At 37.0% G+C, this 24,603-nt stretch overlaps 5 protein-coding genes across 5 annotated transcripts; all 5 read left to right on the plus strand.

Annotated features, from left to right (window-relative positions):
• The first annotated feature begins 3,534 nt into the window (after window positions 1-3,534).
• On the plus strand, window positions 3,535-8,625 carry LOC106381651 (tyrosine--tRNA ligase 2, cytoplasmic). The gene is made up of 21 exons (XM_013821575.3): window positions 3,535-3,604; window positions 3,915-3,996; window positions 4,142-4,295; window positions 4,372-4,655; window positions 4,739-4,835; window positions 4,920-5,025; window positions 5,107-5,189; window positions 5,277-5,425; window positions 5,530-5,635; window positions 5,785-5,859; window positions 5,996-6,012; window positions 6,143-6,217; window positions 6,524-6,677; window positions 6,835-7,118; window positions 7,208-7,304; window positions 7,393-7,498; window positions 7,583-7,665; window positions 7,741-7,883; window positions 7,968-8,073; window positions 8,228-8,287; window positions 8,403-8,625. The coding sequence occupies exons 2-21, from the start codon at window positions 3,935-3,937 to the stop codon at window positions 8,421-8,423; spliced, it is 2,262 nt and encodes a 753-aa protein (XP_013677029.1). The 5' UTR covers window positions 3,535-3,604; window positions 3,915-3,934; the 3' UTR covers window positions 8,424-8,625.
• Window positions 8,626-9,596: 971 nt separating this feature from the next.
• LOC106381653 (UPF0725 protein At5g63820-like) lies at window positions 9,597-11,430 on the plus strand. The gene is made up of 6 exons (XM_013821576.3): window positions 9,597-9,808; window positions 9,911-10,030; window positions 10,123-10,327; window positions 10,469-10,593; window positions 10,689-10,766; window positions 10,873-11,430. Exons 1-6 carry the CDS (start codon window positions 9,659-9,661, stop codon window positions 11,113-11,115), a joined length of 921 nt encoding a protein of 306 aa, XP_013677030.1. The 5' UTR covers window positions 9,597-9,658; the 3' UTR covers window positions 11,116-11,430.
• On the plus strand, window positions 11,341-12,764 carry LOC125575474 (tyrosine--tRNA ligase 2, cytoplasmic-like). Its single transcript, XM_048749809.1, has 8 exons — window positions 11,341-11,349; window positions 11,396-11,402; window positions 11,479-11,593; window positions 11,676-11,772; window positions 11,928-12,033; window positions 12,115-12,179; window positions 12,266-12,414; window positions 12,528-12,764. Exons 1-8 carry the CDS (start codon window positions 11,341-11,343, stop codon window positions 12,694-12,696), a joined length of 717 nt encoding a protein of 238 aa, XP_048605766.1. The 3' UTR covers window positions 12,697-12,764.
• A 754-nt stretch (window positions 12,765-13,518) lies between these two features.
• LOC106378350 (tyrosine--tRNA ligase 2, cytoplasmic-like) lies at window positions 13,519-15,448 on the plus strand. The gene is made up of 8 exons (XM_048749810.1): window positions 13,519-13,779; window positions 14,205-14,306; window positions 14,384-14,489; window positions 14,572-14,654; window positions 14,734-14,870; window positions 14,964-15,036; window positions 15,263-15,322; window positions 15,428-15,448. The coding sequence occupies exons 1-8, from the start codon at window positions 13,519-13,521 to the stop codon at window positions 15,446-15,448; spliced, it is 843 nt and encodes a 280-aa protein (XP_048605767.1).
• A 4,094-nt stretch (window positions 15,449-19,542) lies between these two features.
• On the plus strand, window positions 19,543-20,553 carry LOC106379609 (ethylene-responsive transcription factor 12). The gene has a single exon (XM_013819524.3). It carries the CDS (start codon window positions 19,818-19,820, stop codon window positions 20,373-20,375), a length of 558 nt encoding a protein of 185 aa, XP_013674978.1. The 5' UTR covers window positions 19,543-19,817; the 3' UTR covers window positions 20,376-20,553.
• Window positions 20,554-24,603: the final 4,050 nt, after the last annotated feature.

Here is a 24,603-nt window from a genome sequence, read left to right on the forward strand (position 1 = left end):
CAAGAAACTGGTGCAGAGCAATGAACTCTCCGCCATTATCAGAGTAAAGATTACAGATTTTTGTGTTGAACTTTGTTTCTGCAATGGGTTTGAAGGTTTCGAAAATGGCTTTGACGTCTGACTTTTTAGTGAGAGGTAATAACCAAGTGTACCTAGTGAAGTGGTCAACTAGGACAAGATAATATCGAAAGTTTTGAGTTGACAAAATAGGAGACTGCCAGACATCTGTAAAAATGTATTCAAGAGGGTGAGAAGAGACAATTGTACTTTGATGAAAAGGAAGTTGTTGAGTTTTATTAAGCAAACAATCATTGCAAGGAGAAACAGAAGAAGAGTTTTTGAAACATGGTAATGAAAATTGAGAAGCAACAGCTTTTAAAATAGAAGAGGATGGGTGGCCAATTCTCTGGTGCCATTGAGCTAAACTGGTTTTGGTATCTGGGTAAGAAGCATGGGACGCTAAAGGCTGGGAAAGGGACACTGGCCACTCATACAAATCATTCTTTGTGCGACCTTGAAGAAACCGGACCCTCGTGCTGAGATCCTTCACCTGAAAAGATGCAGGAAAGAATTCCACAGAAACTTGATTAGCATTGCAAAGACGGTAAACTGAAATCAAGTTTTTGTTTACACTTGGAACACATAGAATATCTTTAAGCTTAAGTGATTTGGAAGCTGCAGGAAGAGAAGCAGAACCAATATGTGTGATTTTCAAACCTGAACCGTCTGCAATGACGACTTCATCACCACCAGCATACGGCTGATGTAAAGCAAGATTGTTCAAATCGGAGGTTAGATGGTGCGTCGCACCACTGTCCAAGAGCCAGGCGTTTGGATTGTAAAGTGTGGCTTGTGCTGCGTTTGCTCAAGGCTGCCAGGAGGGATTGTTCTGTTAGGGCATTTGAGTGTAGTTGGAGGAGCCACCACCAGGAAGTTGAGGACACCGGTGTACTGTGTCCGAAGACACTGCAAATTTGACACTTCCCATGATAACCACGTGAGCTGTTCTGCTGTAGTGAGGAGACCAATTGTTGTTGTTGCCAGGTTTGGTTCCCGGTAGCCTCCACGGCGCGAGTTGTTGTTGTTGTGGTTGCCACAGTTTTGATTGAAAGAGCCTCTGTGATTAGTGAAGTTGGCTGTAATAGGGGCTGGTGTCACTGGAGTAGTGATGGTCTGAAGTTTTGCTTCTTGATTAAGAAGTTTTTCATGAATCTCAGGCAACGAAGGAGGAGTTTCACAGCCATCAATCTGGTCAGCAATGGTCTTGTATTCTTCAGGAAGACCATCCAGTACAAACTCAATTTGATCCTCATGATCAAGTGCCTTTCCAAGCAAGGCAAGTTCATCAAATCGTGTTGTAAGTCCTTGAAAGTACTCATTGATAGACTTACTGCCTTTCTTCCAGTTTTGAATCTGTTGACGAATCTGCTTGACATGAGCTCTACTTGGTTTCGCATAAGTCATGGTGAGGGTTTGCCAGATCTCTGATGCAGTTGACGCAGTGGACATGATGGGTTGAATCGTGGGTGTGATTGCACCGAGTAAGGAACTGTAAATCAGGCGATCCTGTCTTTTCCAGAGAGTGTAAGCCGGGTTGGTTGTGATATCGTCATCAGATGTAATCGTTGCGGAGGGCACGGCGATGGAGCCTTCAATGTAGCCGGCCAAGTCGTAACCATCAAGCAGAGCATGAACCTGTCTGCTCCACATCAGAAAGTTGGAACCAGTGAGTTTGGTTACGTTTGTCATATTGACATTGAGAATCGATTAAGTGGCTGATACAGCGATTGTTTCAGTGGTTGTGGCCGGTGAGTTTGTGGTTTCAGACATGATTAGAAAAAAATTTTGAAAAGAAAAGAGGCGGCGCTTGATTAGGTCTATCAAGGCTCTGATACCATATACGATTGGCTGAATAAGTATATTATTAAGTATGTAAAACGTATTTATACAAAGCTACAATGTAGGGCTACTGAGACTTATAAGTATTTACAAAGAGATCCTTTTGGTATCATCTATTTACTGAACATCGCCAGCAGAGCGCCATTGAAGCGTCATTTTAGTACATATATATGTGTATGTTTTATGTGTGTTAAATATATATTACGATGATGCATGTGGGAAGCAGATTGGAAACAATAAGAAAAGTAAAAGCATTAGCATAGGGAAACTAACAAATTTTGTAGAACTTTCTCTAATTAAGTTTGCAAAAAAAAAATTGGTATACATATATCTAAAAAAAATTGTCAGCTGATTAATATATTTCTAAATTTTGTTATATTTTCTCCCAGTTCGATGTTGCTTGTCTTCTCAAGATCGCTCCTTTTCTTGTAATATTTGATTTTCCAAAGTTTGATTGGCAGTTGATTCTCGATTCTTTGCATCACAATCAAATACTAAAGTAAACATATTCAGTTATTATACCCAAAAATGTTTTGCTTACATCCAAGAACTACAAAGACAAAGAAAGGAATGATGTTGTGCATCTAGTTTTGGATGATTGTAAGATAAAACAAAGAATGGTTTAAGAAAAATAGTATATGAAGGAAGGAAACTTTTTATATACTTTCAAACAACCGCAAGAAAAAAAATTAAAGCAAACTAACAAAATTCGTGGAATGGTGTCAAGAGAATTCGGGTTCAATAGTTCAATCAAAGTTTCGGTTAATATGTTTGCAACTTCAGAAGTCTTAGGAAAATGAAAACCAATGTAAAATCAAATATATTATGAACAAGGTTGTACTGTTCTAGAGTCTATCTTCAGTAAGGTCATTCGCTTCTTTTAGAGTTTAGACCTCATGAAATCTTGTAATGATCCACTTGTTCCTTCCTCAGGTGCTACTAGTGCTTGGTATTGCCTGCAATCACTGGTATATATCACTTCTGCGACAAAGTTTTCTGATGCAAGCCAAGATCATCAAGTAGCTTACAAGCTAAACGTATAAGGAGAGGAGAGCAAAAAGTTAAGAAAGAAACATTGTATATCAATGTATTATGTTGGTGACAGTGATGGCATCAAGGCCCATATCGATGAGAGTTTGTTAATCGTCATTTGGTTGGTCTAGTGTTTGAAGGATCTCCATGTCTTTCATATCTGGTTTTTTTAGACAGGAAACAATGACAAGTAAACACTTTCTTGACCAATTTACTTAGTATTCAGCAAAACGGACCAACCAAGATGTAGCCAAACCTTCTTCAAACTTGAAGAGTGGTGCCAAGACTGTACATGAGATGCTGAAGTTGAGATGCGGTATAACCGTCCCTGCTCCGTGTAGGTACAAAACAAAAGAAGTTACATATATGAAACATGGGGAGACTACTTTAGAGACAAGTCCATCATACAGATGGCAACGCGCAGCTCTTCCGTTTCTAACCGTATTTGAGAATTATTTTCTAACTGAACCATGACTATGCAAAAAAAAATGTTCGGTCCGATTAAACCGGACTAAACAAAAAATGTCAAAAACCACAAAGAAAAAACCTAGTAAACCGGGTTTTCGGTTTGTTTTTATTCTTTCAAATCCGTAACGAAGGGTTATTTTCTCTGTTTCTTATTTCAGAGCTGAACACAAAAACCTAGGATAATCAAACGCAGAGGGGTTCATAGGTATAGCTCTTTTGTCTTTCTTGCCATACAATCAACTTCTCTCTTTTATTTTATTTTCTCAGAATTCGTTTCTCTGTTATTATTAGATAACGGTACGAACTTTGCGTAGATGATGTTCCGTTGGTGGCGATAGAGCTTGTAAACAATATATATATATATTGAGATAATAGAGATAAGATCGCATTGGATAGATTAGTGAATAAGCTGTTACTTCTCTCTCTCTGACTCCTCTCTGCATAGAGTTCAAAAGAGTGTGTGTGTTTGAGGCTAAAGCAATATTTGACTCAATTTTTTGTGATCTGATTTTCAGAAACAGCTTCATCGTCAGAGATGGCGGCTCCTTCAGATAATGCACCACCAACTCAGGCTTCTTCCTTGGCCTCCAAGTTACAGTAAGTTTACTTTCCTTTTTTTTTCCTATGATCTTTCACAGGATCCAGTGTGTTCAGATTAAGCCACATTCTTTAGTTTAAACCACATGAATCTTCCAGTTGTTATTAGCACTTAGCTTATCGGATTAGCGCTCTATTGATTCAGGATAAGCGAGGAGGTCGAAAGAAGATACAATATGATTAAAAGCGTCGGCGAGCAATGCATAAACGATGATGAGCTGAGAGACCTTCTGGCTAAGAAGGCTGCTCCGGTCTGCTATGACGGTTTTGAACCATCAGGAAAGATGCATATCGCTCAGGTGAGTTATAACTAATTCATATTGTTTTGCTTCTGCTAGCGCGTTTAAATCTAAGAGTATTTATATCCTTCGGCAGGGACTGATGAAGATCATGAACGTGAACAAACTGACATCTGCTGGCTGCCGAGTCAAAATTTGGATCGCTGATTGGTTTGCGTTTATGAACAACAAGTTTGGAGGAGATTTGAAGAAAATAAGGATTGTTGGAGAATATTACAAGGAGATATTTCAAGCTGCTGGGATGAACGGTGAGAATGTGGAGTTTCTATGGTCTTCCGATGAGATTAACGCTAGGGGAGATGAGTACTGGCCTCTTGTGATGGACATTGCCTGCAGAAACAGTCTCGCCAAAATAAAACGGTATACACACACACGTTTTCGTTTTATCTGAATTGGCGATGAATGATGATGGACCTTCATGAGTTTGTTTCTGTTCCTATCAGGTGTATGCCTATTATGGGTCATAGTGAGACAGATGAGCTCAGTGCAGCTCACGTTCTGTACGTTTGTATGCAATGTGCAGACCCTTTGTTCCTAGAGGTACTTTGTCGCTCTCATTCAGTATGGCGCTCTGATCCATTTAACTGTTGTTGAAACGTTTTTCTTTTTTTTAACTTTATGCAGGCAGATATTTGCCAGCTTGGGATGGATCAGCAAACAGTGAATTTGCTAGCAAGAGACTACTGTGATGAGACTGAGAGGGGGAACAAACCTGTCATCCTGTCTCACCGTAAAATTTCTCATATCTGTTCTGTTCTCATGTGTATTTTTTCAAATGTTTGTTATCATCTCAAGTATTGATGTATTTCAGATATGCTTCCTGGTCTTCTACAAGGGCAGACAAAGATGTCTACGAGTGATCCTTCATCTGCCATCTTCATGGAAGATGACGAGGTAAAGTAGCTAGTTCGACACTAAGTTTAAAAATTCAGAGAGGAGTTTATAGTTATTGAATGGTGTTTTAATGACCGTAACTTCTAGGCTGAAGTTAATAGGAAGATAAGAAAGAAAGCTTTCTGCCTTCCGAAGATTGTGGAAGGTAACCCATGCTTGGAATACGTCAAATACATCATTCTACCATGGTTCAGTGAGTTCACAGTTGAGAGAGATGAAAAGTTCGGCGGTAACAAGTGAGTTTTTACTATTTTTCTAGACCTTTTGAGTTTATTGTTCTGTTCCCTTTGGTCAGTTTATCTACAAGTAAGTTGCTAAATGAAATTTTATAAAATGTCAGGACCTTCAGTAACTTTGAAGACATTGCCGCTGACTATGAGAGAGACCAGTTGCACCCTACGGATCTGAAGAAGGCTCTGTCGAAAGCATTGAATAAGATACTGCAAGTGAGTATTTCCTTCTGTAACAACAACACTGGTTATATAGTATCAAACATTTCTTTTGTATGAATCATCGTGGAACATAGAAAGAGACCTCCTTATATGTATTTGTTTTCTTGGACAACTTTAATCTGTGTGTTTTACGCATATTGCAGCCTATCCGTGATCATTTCAAAACTAACAATCGTGCCAAGAATCTGCTAAAAGAGGTCAATAATCTGCTCAAACAGGTAAGAAATCTATTATTTCCAGTTTGAAGTCATGTTTCAGGTCTCACCAATTACTTATGGCACGCTATTTCTTGGACAGTCATACGCAGCTTCTGAATTTCTCTCTTCTTTTTTGGTTTGTCATGTCTTATTGTAGGATCATAAAAGCAACAGGTAAAATGAAAATACAAGAGCAAGAAGCTTTACTTAAAAATGTCAATATGTCAGAAACCTCTCTTACCTGTAACACTTTTTAACCCAAAAAAATTGGTGTAATCCCTGGATTTTTGTCTTGCTCTGCCAGAGTTGTTCCAACGGCTCTATCCAAGGAGATGAAGGCTCTTTCCGTCAACGCACCTTCCTCAGCTTCCGGATTACAGTGAGTAATCTTGTAGTGCTTTCTTCTATTCAGTCTCTCATTGTTTATAGCTTAGCATCCGAGAAAATGACCAACTTAGGAATGTTATATGTCTGTTTTCTCATTTAACTATTTTTCTTCTGTGGCTCTGATTTTGGAGATACACGTTATTGCTCTAGTTAACAATTTCCTCTGGTGATTTAAGATAGACAAGCATAAATTTTAGTTCAACTTATCCACTTTTTGCGAGTATTAAATAGGTTTGTGAGTTGTGAATATTGTATTTTGGGATCTTTTTTTAGCTGATTAGCATTACTATTTATTCAGGATGAGCGAAGAGGTAGAGAAAAAATACAATATTGTAAGGAGTATTGGCGAGGAATGCATACAAGAGGATGAGCTAAAGAATTTGTTAGCCAAGAAGCCTACTCCAATCTGCTACGATGGTTTTGAACCATCGGGAAGGATGCACATCGCCCAGGTAGGATGATCATTCTGTTTATGCTTTAGAGATTCTGAGTGGCCAATCATGACTGATGAAAAAAGATTGTTCATTAGGACAAACGATGTCTACTTCTATAAGAACGTTGTTGTAACTTGTTTCAGTTTTTTTTTTTTTTTTTTTTTGGTCTTAACAGGGAGTGATGAAGGTCACAAATGTGAACAAACTGACGTCAGCTGGTTGCAAAGTGAAAATCTGGATCGCAGATTGGTTTGCTCAGTTGAACAACAAGTTGGGAGGTGACTTGGAGAAAATCAAAGTTGTTGGTGAATACTTCAAGGAGATTTGGGAAGCTGGTGGGATGAATCCTGAGAAAGTAGAGTTTCTTTGGGCTTCAGATGAAATCAGTACAAGGGGCAATACGTATTGGCCTCTTGTGATGGATATTGCACGTAGAAACAACCTACGTCGAATCTTGAGGTAATCAATCAATTCACCCCCTCTGGTTCATGTAGTTATGCAGTGACTATGGTACTCTGAAAGAAACATGCTTCCTTTTTTCCTTATAGGTGTGGGCAGATCATGGGACGTAGTGAGACAGAGGTCCTAAGTGCAGCGCAAATCCTCTACCCTTGTATGCAGTGTGCGGATATTTTCTTACTTGAGGTATAACTTCGTTTTTTTCTTTCTTATAATGCATTTTTGGTTCATATCACGCTTCTATTGATACCTTGTTGTTGTTTGACATGTGTAGGCTGATATCTGCCAGCTAGGGATGGATCAGAGGAAAGTAAACATGCTTGCAAGAGAGTACTGTGATGACATTAAGAGAAAAAATAAACCCATCATCTTGTCTCACCGTATGTTTCTTTGCATATTCTGTTTCTTCCTTCACCACCGTGTTTCTCATCTCATGTTCTAACTGTTGTTTATTGCTTTTGCAGATATGCTTCCTGGTCTTCGACAAGGACAAGAAAAGATGTCCAAAAGTGATCCATCATCTGCCATATTTATGGAAGATGAGGAGGTAAACTGAACTTACAAAAAAAAAACAGAGAAGATTTTTTTTTTTTGAAGGTATCTGACTTGTGTCTTCTTCTAGGATGCTGTTAACAAGAAGATCAGCGAAGCTCATTGCCCAGAGAGAACTGTTGCAGGAAATCCGTGTCTTGAATACGTCAAGTACTTAGTTCTACCACGATTCAATGAGTTCGTGGTTGAAAATGAAAAGAATGGCGGTAACAAGTGAGTTGATGGAAATAAATCTTGGTTGCATTACATAGGATTTTATCTCAGACTGATCTTTGAAAATTTTCCAAACTGTGTCAGGACCTTCACAAGCTTTGAAGATATTGCTGCTGACTACGAGAGCGGCGAGTTGAGTCGTGAAGATCTGAAGAAAGCTTTGATAAAGGCATTGAATATAATGCTGCAAGTAAGTACTTCCCTCTGTGAATGATGATGATATGATATTTCTCAACAAACATGAGCAAGAGCAACATTCAATCTTTCTTCTGATGTTTTGAGTCATTAGTTTTTATTACGTATGTGAATGATATGCTTCTTATCAATACCTGTATATATCTCAGCCTGTTCGCCATCATTTCAAAACCAACGAGCGCGCCAAAAATCTACTGAAACAGGTCAAGGTAATAAATTGTTTTCCCCTTTGTGTTTATGGTTTTACTAACCACATTGCTTGTATATTGACATGAGTCCTGTTTGACTCTTTTGGTTTGTCGTTTTTTACCTTGTTTTATTTAGCTTTTTGGAGTCACCAGATGAAGCCGCAAACGCAAAGAAGGAAAAACTTGTGTTCATCGTTGGAGCCTTAAGGATTTGAGCTACTTGCAATTCTATTGAGTTATCTTTTGCTTTTAGAAGAGCTAAACTTCAGAGATTAGTGCTTAAGAAACCAAGTGTTCATATATACTGTTTCAGCAGACAAGAATTTTAATTACAATGATAAGTGAAAATGGACTGGAGATTCTTGTTTCCAACATTAGTGAGGTTGAGGTTGTCTATCGTTGAGAAATATTACATAGACGATCCGACAACCGAAAATACTACCAGCTTTATAAGGATCTACGCCTAACTGCATTTGGATCTACCATCAGATAAACCCACATTCTGCTGTTATAAATGCAAAGTACAAAATAAAATCAGTTAAGTGAATTTTTTTTTTAATATATTGAATGTTTAAGTGAAAGCTATATTTTTGAATACATCTTTTAAAATATAATTTTGACTTCTTCTTTCAAAAAAAAAATCATTATTTTTGATAATTTAATATTAATTTAAAATAAATTATCTAATATAATACAAAATCTAATATTATTAACAAAAAATTCGAATTTAATTATATAATAAATTATATATAAAAATTCTTTAAAGGTATTAAATATATTGACCACTCTAACTTTTAACGTGTGAGTTTAAAGACAAAAAACTAAATTTTTCATTTTTCAAGTTTTTTGTATTCAAAAATATAGCTTTCACTTAACTGATTTTTTTTTAATATAGTGAATGATTAATAGATTTGAAGATAACATTTTAAAAATAAAATACACTATTGTTTTCAAATTTTGAATACAAAAAATGTGAAAAATGAAAAATTTAAATGTAAATATCCGAAAACCCGACCTAGAATAACCGAACCTGGACTAAAAATACTCGAAACCCGACCCGAAGTATAAAAATACCCGAATGGATTCTGTACTCCTATACCGTAATACCCAAAAATCGGATATTTTCCTATCCGAACCCGAACAAATATATGAACGCCCACCTCCTAGGCACGTCGCATCAAACCCGTATGAAGAATCATTGGGTATTTTATTTGATGAAAAGGCCCAATAGACATGACTAGATAATGGTGACCAATGCCCAATTTTAAGTAAAAATTCGACCCAGCTTAGCCCAACTGATATATAAGAGATAAAGATACCGTTATCGGTTGTCTCGTACTGCACACGATTTTTTTGAGAGATTTCAAAGGGCTTGTGTAGGTTTGGAAAGGTATGGCTAACAAAGAATCAAGTGAGCTGGGGAGTTTACCAACATCCCCAATGGCTAAGCGCGCCCGAACGTGTGAAACTACAGGAGAACGGCTACGGGGACCGGTACGGGTACCCCGCTCGATCGGCTTGACAAATCGTGGTCTGGCCTATGTAAGTACTATTCCTTATGATATGGTTTTGAATTCATGGTCGTTTTACTTTTGGATGATCTGTACGAGTCTCACAGAATAAATTTAATTTTTTTTTTGTTAGGGTTTTGATCTGTATTACAATGACGATCCGCCTACATTATTAGTTCCGTGTACTTGGAGTAAAAACTATGGTATCGGTCTCTATGGTAGGATTGGACTCCAATGCTACAATCTTCAGAAGGTAAAACTAACTAACTAACTGATATCATTAATCATCACTTATTCTCTTTTTGTCTGAATTTTTCGGTTTTGTTTGTTTTCCCGTTTTGACAGGGAACAAACTTAAAGTTTAAACGCTTGGAGAAACATAGTACCAAGGACACTTCGTTCTTCAGCCTCTACATAACTTTGGAGGCAACCGATCCGGCCACTGGCTCTGTCTGCTCTTTTCAGACTCAGTTTGGCGATGCAGGACGCCGCATTTCGTTGGGGGCTAGGATTACCTGGTTGACCTTAGCGTCCACAATCAAACAAATATGTAAGATTTCTTCTTATTCAATCAGGACTCTTAACTGTTTTCAAAGGTGACCTTGGCCCTGCGCTTTTCAAACACACAAGTTTATGGATAGCTCTTTTTAAAAAAAGTGTATTTAGAGGACTAACTGTTTTCTGACATCAGATAACCAGCCTATTGATGATGTATGGGACGAGGACACACCTGGAATAAATGAGTTCTACAAAGTTCCAATGCCCAAATGGTTTTCTGATGAAGCCAGGGAACGTGACAGTAAAAAGTATTACGTGGTAATAACATCAGATGATCTATTCATGGAGTTTTTTTTTTACTTGTATATGTTTCAGTTAGTAACCTAGGTTGGTATCATTCATTTCCTTCGCAGGTGCCAGAATCAGAGCTGCATGACAATGACTGGCTTCAACTTCTCATGGAAGTCGCCTTCTTCTCCAAAGCAGATCGTGTATGTACTTTTCTTTCTTTTTTTTTGCAATTTTCTTGTCCTCTCTCTCCCAAAGCAACAAAACTTGAAACTTGTTATCTTCCCCCTCTTATGATTGTAATTGCAGTGTTTGGATGCTTACCTACCCTTGGAGCTCAAGAACGTTGTTGTGGAAACTTTTGAAGATTACACAACAGAGCCTAGTGAGAAGCTCAAAGCTGATAACGCAATCTTCTACATTAGTTACAAGTGTTGCTCTGATCCTTCAACGCCTTTGGCTGGTGATCACCGTGCCATAGTAAGGAAAACCATGGATGGCAAACCAGGCCACATGTGTCTTGAGGTTGCTCTTACCAAAGAACAAGAATGAAGAAGAGTAATCTGCCTTGTTATGTTCTATCATCAGTTTTGTGTTTTGTTTCATGCTGGTGTTTTTATGTATTCAACACTCTTTTGAACTATTTACTTTTGGAATATCTATATTTATTTAACCTCCAACTGAGTTATTCATGTTTGCCTAGATCAAAAAAATCCAGAAGCTTTTGTTTTAAGAAAAAAAGATTATTGATCGAAACATTTTTAATTTTGAAAATCTATGGTAGGAGTCAAATCTTAGTTAGCTGTCTCATACCATATGTGTTTTGGGTCAGCTTGATAGTATAAACCCTTTTTTCTTGCCTTTCAACTTCTTTCATGTGAAAGCTATTGACATTCCAACGTAGTTAATAAGCAGGAAGACACAGAAGTATATCTAGATTCACACAATACTTCATTAACGCTAGGGGAGATGAGTACTGGCCTCTTGTGATGGACATTGCCTGCAGAAACAGTCTCGCCAAAATAAAACGGTATACACACGTTTTCATTAACGCTGTTATTATCTGAATTGGTGATGATGGAACTTCATGAGTTTGTTTCTGTTCCTATCAGGTGTATGCCTATTATGGGTCATAGTGAGACAGATGAGCTCAGTGCAGCTCACGTTCTGTATGTATGTATGCAATGTGCCGACCCTTTGTTCCTAGAGGTACTTTCTATATATATTTTGTACAAGGCTCTAGCATTTAACTGTCTTTGGATCCTTGGCAACCAGTTTTTAGTGGCGCTCTGATCTATGCATATCATGTGCATCGAACTTTTGACTTTTGTTGTTGAAACGTGTTTTTAATTAACCTTATGCAGGCAGATATTTGCCAGCTTGGGATGGATCAGCAAACAGTGAATCTGCTAGCAAGAGACTACTGTGATGAGACTGAGAGGGGGAACAAACCTGTCATCTTGTCTCACCGTAAAATTTCTCCTATCTGTTCTGTTCTCATGTGTTATCTTTTCAAGTGTTCTTACCATCTCTAGTTGTGATGTATTGCAGATATGCTTCCGACAAAGATGTCTAAGAATGATCCTTCATCTGCCATCTTCATGGACGATGATGAGGTAAAGTAGCTAGTTCGACACTAAGTTTTAAAAATTAGAGAGGAATTTATAGCTATTGAATGGTGTTTAATGACCGTCACTTCTAGGGTGAAGTTAATAGGAAGATAAAAAAGAAAGCTTACTGCCCTCCGAAGATTGTGGAAGGTAACCCATGCCTGGAATACGTCAAATACATCAGTCTACCATGGTTCAATGAGTTCACTGTCGAACGAGATGAAAAACACGGTGGTAACAAGTGAGTTTTTACTATTTTTGCTAGACCTTTTGAGTTTCTTTGTTCTGTTTATGTCTCTTTTTGTCGGTTTGTCTAGCAGTACGTTGCAAAAATGAAATTATGTAATATGTCAGGACCTTCGATAACTTTGAAGACATTGCTGCTGACTATGAGAGCGACAAGTTGCACCCTATGGATCTGAAGAACGCTCTGTCGAAAGCATTGAATAATATACTGCAAGTGAGTATTTCTTTCTATAACAACAATACCGTTATAGTATTAGCAAACGTTTCTTTTGTATAGTTTTTTTTTTTTGGGACAACTTTAATCTGTGTTTTACGCATATTGCAGCCTGTCCATGATCATTTCAAAACTAACAATCGTGCCAAGAATCTGCTCAAACAGGTAAGAAATCTATCTTTTCAGTTCGAACTCATGTAGTCATGTTTCATGTCTCACCATGGCACTATTGCTTGGACATTCATACGCAGCTTATAAATTTTCTCTCTTCTTTTTGGTTTGTCATGTCTTTTTGTAGGATCAGAAAACCAACAGGTAAAAAGAAGCTTTTACTCAAACGTCAATATGTCAGAAACCTCTCTTACCTATAACAATTTTCAAAACCAAAAATTGGTGTAATCCCTTGATTTTTGTCTTGCTCTGTCAGAGTTGTTGCAACGGAGCTATACAAGGAGATGGAGGCTCTTTCCGTCAACGCACCTTCCTCAGCTGCCGGTTTACAGTGAGTAAAGTAATCTTGTAGTGGATCTTGTAGTAATCTTTTAGTTCAACTTCTCCAAATTTTGTTATCCAATAGGTTTGTGAGTTAGGATATTGTATTTTGGATCTTTTTTTAGCTGATTAGCATTACTATTAATTCAGGATGAGCGAAGAGGCAGAGAGAAAATACAATATTGCGAGGAGTATTGGCGAGGAATGCATACAAGAGGATGAGCTAAAGAATATGTTAGCCAAGAAGCCTACTCCAATCTGCTACGATGGTTTTGAACCATCAGAAGGATGCACATCGCCCAGGTAAGATTGTTCATTAGGACAAAACGAGTGTGTATTTTTATAAGAACGTTGTTGTAACTTGTTTCAGTTTTTTGGTGTTATTAGGGAGTGATGAAGGTCACAAATGTGAACAAGCTGACGTCATCTGGTTGCCAAGTGAAAATTTGGATTGCAGATTGGTTTGCTCAGTTGAACAACAAGTTGGGAGGTGACTTGGAGAAAATCAAAGTTATTGGTGAATACTTCAAGGAGATTTGGCAAGCTGGTGGGATGAACCCCGAAAAAGTAGAGTTTCTTTGGGCTTCAGAAGAAATCAGTAGTAGGGGAAATAAGTACTGGCCGCTTGTGATGGATATTGCTCGCAGAAACAACGTACGTCGAATCTTGAGGCAATCGATTCCCCCCCCCCCCCCTTCCTTTGGTTCATGGCAATGACTAGGCCTGCGGTTTTTAACCGAACTCGCCGAACCAAGGCTTATAAAAAAAACTCAGCTTTCAGTTTGGTTTGTTAATCGGTTAGTTTGATTTTTCAAAAAAGAAAAAAATTTGTTAACCAAATTTCGACCTAAACTAACCAAATAACCAAAATTTCAAACTGAAATAGTCGAAATTATCCAATTTAACTTGAATATATTTAAAACCAAAAACTTGGGTTAGTTTAAGTAAAAATTTCAAAGCCCGAACTATCCAAATACCAAACTGAGCTTTTGTCCGGTTCAATTTGGTGAGAACTACCTGAACCGCAGGCCTAGTAATGACAATGGTTCTAAATGAAATATGTTTCCTTTTCCTTATAGGTGTGGGCAGAGCAGATCATGGGGCGTAGTGAGACAGAGGTTCTAAGTGCAGCGCAAATCCTTTACCCTTGTATGCAGTGTGCGGATATTTTCTTTCTTGGGGTATGTCTTTTTTTTACATGCATTCTTGGTACACATTTCTATGATTGATATTGGTACTTATTATTTGACTTGTGTAGGCGGATATCTGCCAGCTAGGGATGGATCAACGGAAAGTAAACATGCTAGCAAGAGAATACTGTGATGACATTAAGAGGAAAAACAAACCCATCATCTTGTCTCACCGTATGTTTTTCTGCAATTCTGTTCTTCCTTCACCGTGTTCGTCATCTCATGTTTTAATTGGTTGTTGTTGATGGTTTTGCAGATATGCTTCATGGTCTTCTTGAAGGACAAGAGAAGATGTCCAAAAGCAATCCATCATCTGCCATATTTATGGAAGATGAGGAGGTAAACTGAACTTACAGAAACAGATAAAGATTTTTTTTTTTTTTGAAAGTATCTGACTTGTGGTGATCTTGTCTTTTAGGATGCTGTTAATGAGAAGATCAGCCAAGCTCATTGCCCACTAAAAACTGTTGTAGGCAATCCATGTCTTGAATACATCAAGTACCTAGTTCTACTACGATTCAACGAGTTCGTGGTTGAACAGAATGGCGGTAACAAGTGAGTTGATGGAAACTAAATCTTGGTGCATTATATAGATTTTTTGATTAATCATTCTCAGACTGATCCTTTGAAAATTTTCCAAACTGTCAGGACCTTCACAAGCTTTGAAGATATTGCTGCTGAGTACGAGAGTGGCGAGTTGAGTGAGGAAGATTTGAAGAAAGTTTTAACAAAAAAAAAAAAAAAAGATTTGAAGAAAGCTTTGATAAAAGCGTTGAATATAATGTTGCAAGTAAGTACCCTTCCCTCTGTGAATGATGATGATGATATTCTCAACAAACAAAAGCAGAAGCAACTTTCAATCTTTGTTTTGATGTTTTGAATCATTAGTTTTTATTATCTATATGAATGATATGGTTCTTATCACTACCTGTATTAATATGACTCAGCCTGTTCGTGATCATTTCAAAACCAATGAGCGCGCCAAAAATCTAACGGAACAAGTCAGGGTAATGAAATGTGTATCCCCCTTGTGTTTGTGGTTTGATTAATCACATTGTTTGTATATTGACATGAACCCTCTTTGACTCTTTTCTTTTTCCTGTTTTATTTAGGCTTTTAGAGTCACCAGGTGAAGCTGCAAACGGAAAGAAGCAAAAACTTGTGTTCATCGTTGGAGTCTTTCTTAAGGATTTTTGTTACTTGCAATTATGTAAAGTTCTCTTTTGTTTTCGAGAAGAACTTAGCCTCTGATTGGTGCTTAATAAACTAACTTTGCATATATACTGTCTTAGCAGACAAGAATTTTAAATTATAATGATAAGTGAAAAAGGGACTGGAGATTCTTGTTTTCCAACATTAGTGAGTTTGAAAAGACCTTTATGAAATATAAGGTTGGCAAGAGTACCATCTTCCTTTTCTCGCTGTTTCACATGTTGGTCCATGAAAAGGAGATTTGGTTATGGCGTAAAACTCGAGAGAGTGTTGTTGTGTGCATCCTCGATGTGAAGAGTAGGTTGCACGGTATATGAATTCAAAAATTGGAGTAACATTTTTGACCAGAACACTCAAACTTGGGAGCCTTGACCTGATCCGGAGCCGAAAGGAAAGCTTCTCGTTGAGAGCAACGAGAATGGCTTTGTTTATGATCCGAAAGAACGCAAATGAGACTTTGAATTAGACTTTGCAGGGACAATGCTTAAGAAGTACGCGATAGAAATTTTTATACATCACTGTAATAGATAAATGTGTTGGTGGTACGACGCAAAGTAATTAAAGGTCCCTCCTTGTTGGACTAGTAATAGTCTATGTGGTTTGAATGAAATACCTAGCTAGCTAGCTATTGTGGGAAACTTTTGATGTTATTTTTTCAATAGAAAACTTGAGATTGAGTTAGTTGTCTGCATTGTTCTCCTAAAAGATTAGTTGGGCTTCCACGTGGATCTAAACCCGAACAAAATCTTGAGTCGTGATTTCATGCTTTTCTCTTTTTTTACTTGCTATTACACGTGACTTGGCGCATTGTAAAGAGTTGATGGTAAGTAAAACGTAAAACTATGAGAGTAGCCCTGCAAAAGATAGAGAGGGGGATTTTTTTTTTTTTTTTTTTTTTTTTTTTGATCACTGGGTTGCTCTCTGGAATCCCGGAGGAGTCGAACCCGGGTGCCTTGGGATCCAGTTCACTCTAGAGAGGGGGATATAACAAAACAAATAGTCAAAAAAAGAGGCGCGAAAGTCAGATTAGCTATGGGAGGGTTCATGATATAGACATTAGAGCATCGCAATTGGGGGTTTAAGTTTATAATTTTTTATTATTAATTTTTTTTTTGATTTAAAAATAAAAATAAAAAATCGAATCAATCGTGGGCCGCTACGTATTGTGGAGTCCGCGAAATAGTGATGAACTCGCGGGACGCAGGTTCACTAGAAAAAACTGGGGAGAGGCAAGTTCATATTATTTTAATATTTTTTTCTTTTTTGGAAATCTGTGTGAACCTTCTCTAAATTCATTGATGGGGTGCTTTTAGGGACACACTTGTAACGCCGTTAAAGGAGGCATCGTTCGTCTTCATGATTTCGTGTGTTGTGTTGTAAGACAACAACTCTGTTTCTGTAGGCAGTCAGCACTCGAGGCAGAGGATCATTTGTCTTCTCTCTCTCTCTAGAGCTGTCTGCAACCAAAACGACACGTCGTAAAACTCTAAGTATCACAGAGTCACGTGAACACGAAAGCCAAAACCAAAATTTCTAAAATATTTCTTAATAGTACAAGTTTGTCAGAAGTCAGATACAAGAAAGATAGCACGTGTGCAAATTTTTGTTAGATATGGACTAAATAAAGTATTTTGTCCAGTCAAAATAACCGAGGCGAAGCCTTGTCACATGAAAGGAAACACAGTTCTTCGTTTTCATTTTTTGTCGCATTTTTACTGACTTTAATGTAAACAAAAAAAAAATCCCATCTTACAACACTATCCTTCTTCTGCATAATATAAAATTTTGCATTTCGAATTTTCGAATAGAAATTCAAAACAGTAGTCTAACCAAACCGCCTGAGCATGGAATTTCTCTGGCTTGATTTACTAAGGGTTGAGGCCAGCTCTTAATTCTCAAATATTTTATTATATAAATCAATCCGAAAGTGAGCAATGAAACAGAGGTTTCAGACTAACCGAAAAAAAATCTAGATTACAAAGAAAAACAAAGCTAAACGATACAGACATCCGTGCAACAAGGGAAAACAAGCGTGGAAAGAAGACAAATCTTGTTGCTCAAAAAAAAAAAAAAAAACGACAAATCTTTAGTAAGATTTTCATACTATATAAAACATAAATTAAAGTTTAAAATTATAACTTGAACTGTTTCAAATTTATTACCCATACTACTAAACATAAAATTGTTTTGAAGAATTTGGTCTATCGTGAACAATTAATCCCTTCATTTTCTAAAGATTATAAGTAGGCCTCGAACGGATCGGGTATCCGGATAATTTTAAAGTATCCGGATCCGGATCTTTATCCGGCGGATCCATAATTTTACTATCATTATCCGGATCTGGGGTTCTCGGATATCCGGATGTCGGATATCCTTCTAAAAATTGTATTATTCGGCGAATATCCGGATCCGAATTTGGATCTTTAAATTAAATAAAAATAATATTAATATATATAAAATATTAACAATAATTTAAAAATAGAAATACATATAATGTTTTTAATTATTCTATGTATAATATTACAAAATTTACATAAAATTTATATATACTATTATAAAAATGAAAATATATTAAATAAAATTAATTTTTATATATATTATTTTTTTTGAAATATTTATTAATAAAACTTATGGATCTGAATATCCAGATATAAAAATTAAGATATCCAGATTTTCAGATCGAATTTCGGATCAAATCCAAATCTTGGATAAAAATTACGGGCCTAACTATAAATGCGTTTCTTTAGTCTTTATAATGAAAAAGAAAACCTATTAGTATTATTACATACTATCTTACATCAAATGGCTACTTATTATGGCCAAAAAGAGAAACAAAATCAGTCAGAGCTACGCTTAGACTAGTTGTGACAAGCTAGTAAGCTACTTTATTTAATGATCTTATTGTAGTCTCGTCCTCGTGCATCAAAAACACATCATAAATTGGGGTGCCAAAAAAAAGAGTAAAGATCATAAAAGGAAGTCCAAAATAGAGTGAGGGCTAGAGCAGTAGGACTTTTACGTCATCATCCCTATGAAGAGGTCCAGTCAAAGAGGCGGTCCATTATCTTTCTTCTTCGTTAAATACAGCGGAGTACTTTTTTATATAGGGTTTGAATGTTACAGACCGCAACAGTAACAAAAATCTTTACATATATTATATATTTATACGTTTTTATAACCGTAAAAACGCATCACACTGTAAAAACTGCACCACAATAAAACCGCATGTTCCGGACCGCTCAACCCATAATTGCCACCGGAAGCCATAGTAGTATAAAGTTTGGTTCTTATTTCTCAATGGTTCCCGTGGGAAAAGCATCGAGCTTTTTTACGATCAGTGAACTTGAACTGATTTTAGGTTCACCTTTATAAAGTTTAATTATTATGTTTATTTTTCAAATATAATATTCTAGTGTTCCCATGATCTCAAAAAATGGTTACGTTTGTGCAAATTTCAACCGCAACATAGTGTAGGCAGTGCATAGAGTTGTGTTTCAACCACAACATAGTTTTAAGTTTTAATCAGATATTCTTATTGTGTCCGTAAAATAAACTAATTAAGACTTTTGAATGATATACTTTTCTGGTAGTCTGTAGGCGGTGAGTGACTGGGTATTATAATGGGCCATAGTAAAGTCATCGATCAGGATACCATCAAACATATCATTTGTATTATATACAGTTTCAAATGAACCATAAAAACAGATATGTGATACCTTTTCCCTTAATCTTGTATGAGGGTATTTTACAGTTGTTTTTTGGGCAAATTTAGTAAATGTATTACAGCGGGACACCAATAAAGGCAACTAAGATCATTCAATCATCGCTGATTGGAAACACCATTCTCGGTCCGCCGTTAAAACTAATCACTTTATTAATATCTTATTGTAAATATACATGCATATACATTTTCAACATTCAATTGTTAAACAGTGTATTTTGGTTGCAAGAACACCCACCGTCACATCGGCAAACAAGCAAAAGATCGAACGGTGCTTGATTCTTTAAAACGCCAGAGAAAACCTCGATCCTAGAAATCAAATACTTAAGGTTTGTTTTACTTATTTTATTACTATTTGGGATACAAAATGAATAATGCTTGCTTTATAATCGTCAAAGAAAGCCTAGGATTACGGGTGTCTTAAGTGGGCCTCACATTTTTTATTTTTCTTTAAACTCTCTCTTGTCTGGGTCAAACAAGTCAACAAAACAAAAACACTTTCTTTCTCTACTCCATCTCTCTCTAGATTCTCTCATTTCCTCTTTCTTGAAACTCTGAGATCCTCAACAATGGTGTCAACGACATGCGCAAGGGAGGTGCATTACAGAGGAGTAAGGAAGAGACCATGGGGTCGTTACGCCGCAGAGATTAGAGACCCTTGGAAGAAAACTAGGGTTTGGCTTGGCACTTTCGACACTCCCGAAGAAGCTGCTCTCGCTTACGACGGCGCCGCCCGTTTCCTCCGTGGTATCAAGGCTAAGACTAACTTCCCTCCTCCTCTCTCTCTCAACCTCAACCACATTCCTTCCGCCCCCTCCGCCACCGCCGCCGCCGCAGATAACCACCACAACCAACACCACTGGTTCCCTGCTCCTCCTCCTCCTCCTCTCTCCATCTCCGACAATCACCACCACCACCACCGTATCTTTCTTCGAACCGGAGTGCTCAGCGACAAAGCCTCAGATTTCCCCACCACAGCGCCGCTTTACTTCGCCGCCTCGCCTGATGTTGCCACGTCAGCTTCTCGGGTGTTTGAGTTTCCGATAATGAGTCCTTCTCCTTCCTCCGCAACGGCGAGACGTGGCTTAGCCATCGATCTCAACGAGCCGCCTCCGCTTTGGCTGTAAAACATCGGCGCCGTTCTGCTGACTTTCCCGCACGTCGCCGTTTTGAGCACTTTCGGTGGAACTATTGTTGTTTAACTTTAATTTCTTTCTAGCAAATAACTTTCTTAGAGTAGTATGAGTAGTTTCCTTTTGAACTTGTCCTTTTCTTTTTGGTTATGTAAGAGACGGAGGTTGATTAGTTAGTTGTTAATTGATCAATATTGCGGAAAAAAAAGAAACTCTTAGCACAAGTGAACACTCGCAAAGTAGGTTATGAGTGTATGAGTAGTTTCCTTTTGAACATGTCCTTTTCTTTATGGTTATGTAAGAGACGGAAGTTGATTAGTTGTTAATTAATCAATATTGGGAAAAAAAAGTGAAATTTTTATAACATGATTATTAGGAGGTCCTCGTGGTGGGGGTTTTTAGCAGAATATAAAAATTCGTCTCTTAATTTTTAATTAAAAAAACTAATAAGCAGTTTTTAAATATCTTATTGAATAATCGGTTTTTAAATTTTTTTAGTTAAAAGTTAAAAAATATTTTTTATATTTCGCTAAGAATTTCACTCTAATAACTTCTCAATAATCATGCTCTAAGCTATTAGCACAAGTGAACACACAAAGTAGGTTTGTGTAAACTTTGTTTCAGAGGATTTTGGAGATGGATCTTAAATGAAAGTAATGTTCATGTTGTGAATTGTTACGACCGTCGCTTATCGTATTCTATCTATGCCGTGTCATGGAATACGGACAGACTTGTGTAAGCTATGCGTTCTTTTTGACTCACGCGCCTCTCTAACACGACAAAAGACTGTGAAAGAGAGAAACAGACAAAAGAGATAGAGACTAGTGGTGGAGAGAAATCAACCAGAGCAAGCGTGTGAGTTTGGACTGTCATTTTTCACTTACAGACAATAAATGTATTATCGGTTTGACTGTTGAAATTTGTATATACTTTAATTTACTTCTAATCTTTTTTTTTTTTCCATCTAAAGTTTATTAAAAGGCAAAGCCCATAAAACGAAACCACAAGTTAATATCATGGGCGAACCAAACCGCAAACCATTTTTGGGCCGTAAGCCCATCATCCTAAACCCAAAAGCGCCGCTTCATTCACTCAAGGTTCGTGAACGGGACGCGTGTCAAGATCATCACTGCGAGGGACCACGCATCACCCGGCCGCCACGTGTTGACCGAATCACCATCAGAGAGGCACGCGTCGAAAGATCGAAGCCCCACCTCTTCACCGGTATGCAAACCACCGTCGCCACAATCCTCGGAAATCCACCAGAAGTCGACAACCGCTTCGGCCAGGATCAAAGAGAAAGCGCGACCAAATCTCCACCCTGGAGCCCAAACCCGTTGAAGCTATTGATCTCGAAACATCGATCTACGCTTTAAGAAACATCAAACGTCTACGATCGAACCAAAAATCAACAAGGATATTCAGAACGAGAGTCGATTGGACAAAGGAAAAGCAAAAGCGTAGATCGAGAACTGGTTCCGGATCAAATCGGAGAAGAAGCCGGAGAAAGGACGGTGCTATCAGAACCACCGCTTTCCCGGAGACGATCGCCGGCGAAATCCGGTGCTGTTAGAGCCACTGTTTCTCGGAAACGAAAGCTGGCGACAGCGGTGTAAAAGGTATCACCGCTTCCCAAAATTAAGCTCGCTAACCGGAGATAAAATTGATTGAACCTCCAGAAGAGATTTCATCTCGATCCTTCCTCTGTGACTTATTTTAGAGAGAAGACAGAGCAAAAGGAGAGAGAAATCTGTTTTATTCTTGTTTCCTAGATAAATAAGTTTGTTCTTTTTTTTTAATTTACTTCTAATCTTATATATTAAAACAGAAATTACAGTTTTAATTCATTTGTGATTTTTTTTAAAAAATAGACCTAATAGACATATTCCTAAAAAGTAATGTTACATTTAATTTCTAATCTTATCATTTAAATTTTAGACCTACCAGAAATTTTTATTGGACTATCAATAATTGAATTTAAATAATAGATGATACATTAGATTTATAGATAGTATAAATTAAATAGATATAATTTAATATTTTAATATTATACCTCCATATGTTAATTATTTAAATATTTGTCGATATTAACTTTTAAAATTATAAATATTTTTTTAAATAACAAAAATCATATTATCTAACAATGATTAATCTTTACTACCTTAAACCAATGAAAACAAATTAACTATATAGTTTATTTTAAAATTAAACAAAAACTAAATGTTAAATTATTTACTCGATAATATAAATCTATGAAGCGAAAAGTTTAATTTTTAAAAAACTTTCTAAATTTGTGAAATATTACAATATTTTTGAATATGACAATAAAATAATATTTTACTAATCTACATATATATAGTTACGATATTAATAATGAAATAATAATCTGAAAATATATATATAGAAGAAGATACAAATACATGTGAAAGTTTGAAACAATCTATTCAATGAAAAATATATCGTATACTTATTATGTTTTAAAAATTGATAGACACATATATATTATGATATATACCAATTTAGAATTGAAAACAAAATGTTTATATAAAAATAAATGAAAACAAAAACACTCGCGGTTGCACGGATCGAGAGCTAGTTATTTTTATAAAGGAAATTTCATATCTTAAAGAAGTCATCGTATTATATAGGAAATGAAATAAAGCTGTAGAAAAAACCTCTCTCTAGAAACTGCTCTGTCTTCTCTCTAGAAACCTCCACAGTGATTGGATCTTACGGCCGACGGCGTGGGCTTCCATAGCCACCCTCGGTCCGGCTTTGTTTAGTTTCTAGTTTAATTTCTTTTTTGTGCATGTCTTCGGTGAAAGGGATCGAAGTTACGGGATCCATTCGTCTTTTGTTTTTCATCTGATCGAAAATCAGACTCCGGGATGGGAAGGCTTCCATAGCTCCGTCGTCGCCGGCTTTCGACTCTGGGGAGTGGAGGCTTCCTAAGCTTTGCTTCCTAAGCTTTGCTTCGCCGGCTTTTGCAACAGAACCATCGGGTTCTGTTTTCTCTCTAGATTTCTATAAGTTGTGGCTTGATGTCTCCGGATGAGTCTCGAAACAGATTCGAGGGACGTTCTCCGTGTAAAAGGCTCAGGCGTTGAAGGTGGATGAGGTGATCGAGAGAAAGAGATGGAAGCCTTGATCGTGTGTGTGGTGGCTCCGCGGTTGGATGAGATCTCGAGGATACTCGATGGATGCTCTCCGATGGAAGGACCAAAGATGATGAAGTTGAATGAGTCGGGATTCAGGTTTCCGGCGTGTTTTTCGGTGTCCCGGTGAAGCGTCGTTCGGCTGTCTCCGGGGGTGACTTTTTGCGGTGAAGACGCGGTGGCTTTGCGACGCGTGTACCTCGTTTGTTGAGGTTTCAACACGTGTTCTTTACTTACTTCAGATTCGACGCGTGTTCGACACGTGTTTTTCATGCTGCGTTTCATCCGTAAGGGTTTTGTTCTGAGCAAGTCTTGGGTTCGTTTGTAAGATAGGCCAATGTTGGGCCTTTAAGGTTTAGTCTATGGTTGGATGTATGTTTGGATCCCGAGTTTGGACTTTATGTCTTCTGTCTTTTGGGCTTTAGTTCCCTTAATAATATCAATAGATGGAAAAAAAAATGAAATAAAACTATATATTTCCTTTAATTATAAATTTAGACCACTTCCAACTCATATATATATATATATATATATATATATATTTAAAATAAGCACTCTATCATAGAGAAAAATATAAAAGTGTTAGGATAATCAACCTAGCGACAAATAAAAAGAATAATCATTAATCAACGTAATTAAACCCAACATCAGATATAATCATATACAGAACAATTCAAAGGTTTGTTTAGAAACTTTTTGTTTGTTAGTTACAACGATTTTACATAATTTGTGCTTGTTTTATTTGATTTCTAAGCGAATTACGCAACTACAAAATATTGTGTGATGGATCCATTAAAAGTGTTAGTCGTATGTAAAAATAAAAACTAACCGAAGTTCACTGTTATTAAAAACTGTTTTTACGTTTAGAGTAGTCTTTTTATCATACTTTTTAAGAGACTTGTGACTGAACTACTGTTTAGTCATATGAAGAGATCAAAGTTAGAAGAAACCATAAAATTAAGGACCCTAATTATAATTTACACAATAATTGAGTATTTTACAGTTTGAATTTAAACATGTGGTCTTTACGCAGAACGAACATGAGTTTTTCGTGATATTAAATTAAC

The sequence above is a fragment of the Brassica napus genome, chromosome C3, assembly GCF_020379485.1.
Source record: "Brassica napus cultivar Da-Ae chromosome C3, Da-Ae, whole genome shotgun sequence".
Lineage (NCBI taxonomy): Eukaryota > Viridiplantae > Streptophyta > Magnoliopsida > Brassicales > Brassicaceae > Brassica > Brassica napus.

Excerpts from the sequence above, each read along its gene's own strand:
- LOC106381651 (XM_013821575.3), top strand. The coding sequence starts at position 3,935 with ATGGCGGCTCCTTCAGATAATGCACCACCAACTCAGGCTTCTTCCTTG. Across the intron at positions 5,636-5,784 it reads CATTGAATAAGATACTGCAA|CCTATCCGTGATCATTTCAA; the intron begins GTGAGTATTTCC and ends CGCATATTGCAG. Across the intron at positions 7,884-7,967 it reads GAAAAGAATGGCGGTAACAA|GACCTTCACAAGCTTTGAAG; the intron begins GTGAGTTGATGG and ends AAACTGTGTCAG.
- LOC106381653 (XM_013821576.3), top strand. The coding sequence starts at position 9,659 with ATGGCTAACAAAGAATCAAGTGAGCTGGGGAGTTTACCAACATCCCCA. Across the intron at positions 9,809-9,910 it reads CAAATCGTGGTCTGGCCTAT|GGTTTTGATCTGTATTACAA; the intron begins GTAAGTACTATT and ends TTTTTTTGTTAG. Across the intron at positions 10,328-10,468 it reads GTCCACAATCAAACAAATAT|ATAACCAGCCTATTGATGAT; the intron begins GTAAGATTTCTT and ends TTCTGACATCAG.
- LOC125575474 (XM_048749809.1), top strand. Across the intron at positions 11,773-11,927 it reads CCGACCCTTTGTTCCTAGAG|GCAGATATTTGCCAGCTTGG; the intron begins GTACTTTCTATA and ends AACCTTATGCAG. Across the intron at positions 12,415-12,527 it reads GAAAAACACGGTGGTAACAA|GACCTTCGATAACTTTGAAG; the intron begins GTGAGTTTTTAC and ends GTAATATGTCAG.
- LOC106378350 (XM_048749810.1), top strand. The coding sequence starts at position 13,519 with ATGAAGGTCACAAATGTGAACAAGCTGACGTCATCTGGTTGCCAAGTG. Across the intron at positions 14,490-14,571 it reads ACCCATCATCTTGTCTCACC|ATATGCTTCATGGTCTTCTT; the intron begins GTATGTTTTTCT and ends ATGGTTTTGCAG. Across the intron at positions 14,655-14,733 it reads TATTTATGGAAGATGAGGAG|GATGCTGTTAATGAGAAGAT; the intron begins GTAAACTGAACT and ends CTTGTCTTTTAG.
- LOC106379609 (XM_013819524.3), top strand. The coding sequence starts at position 19,818 with ATGGTGTCAACGACATGCGCAAGGGAGGTGCATTACAGAGGAGTAAGG.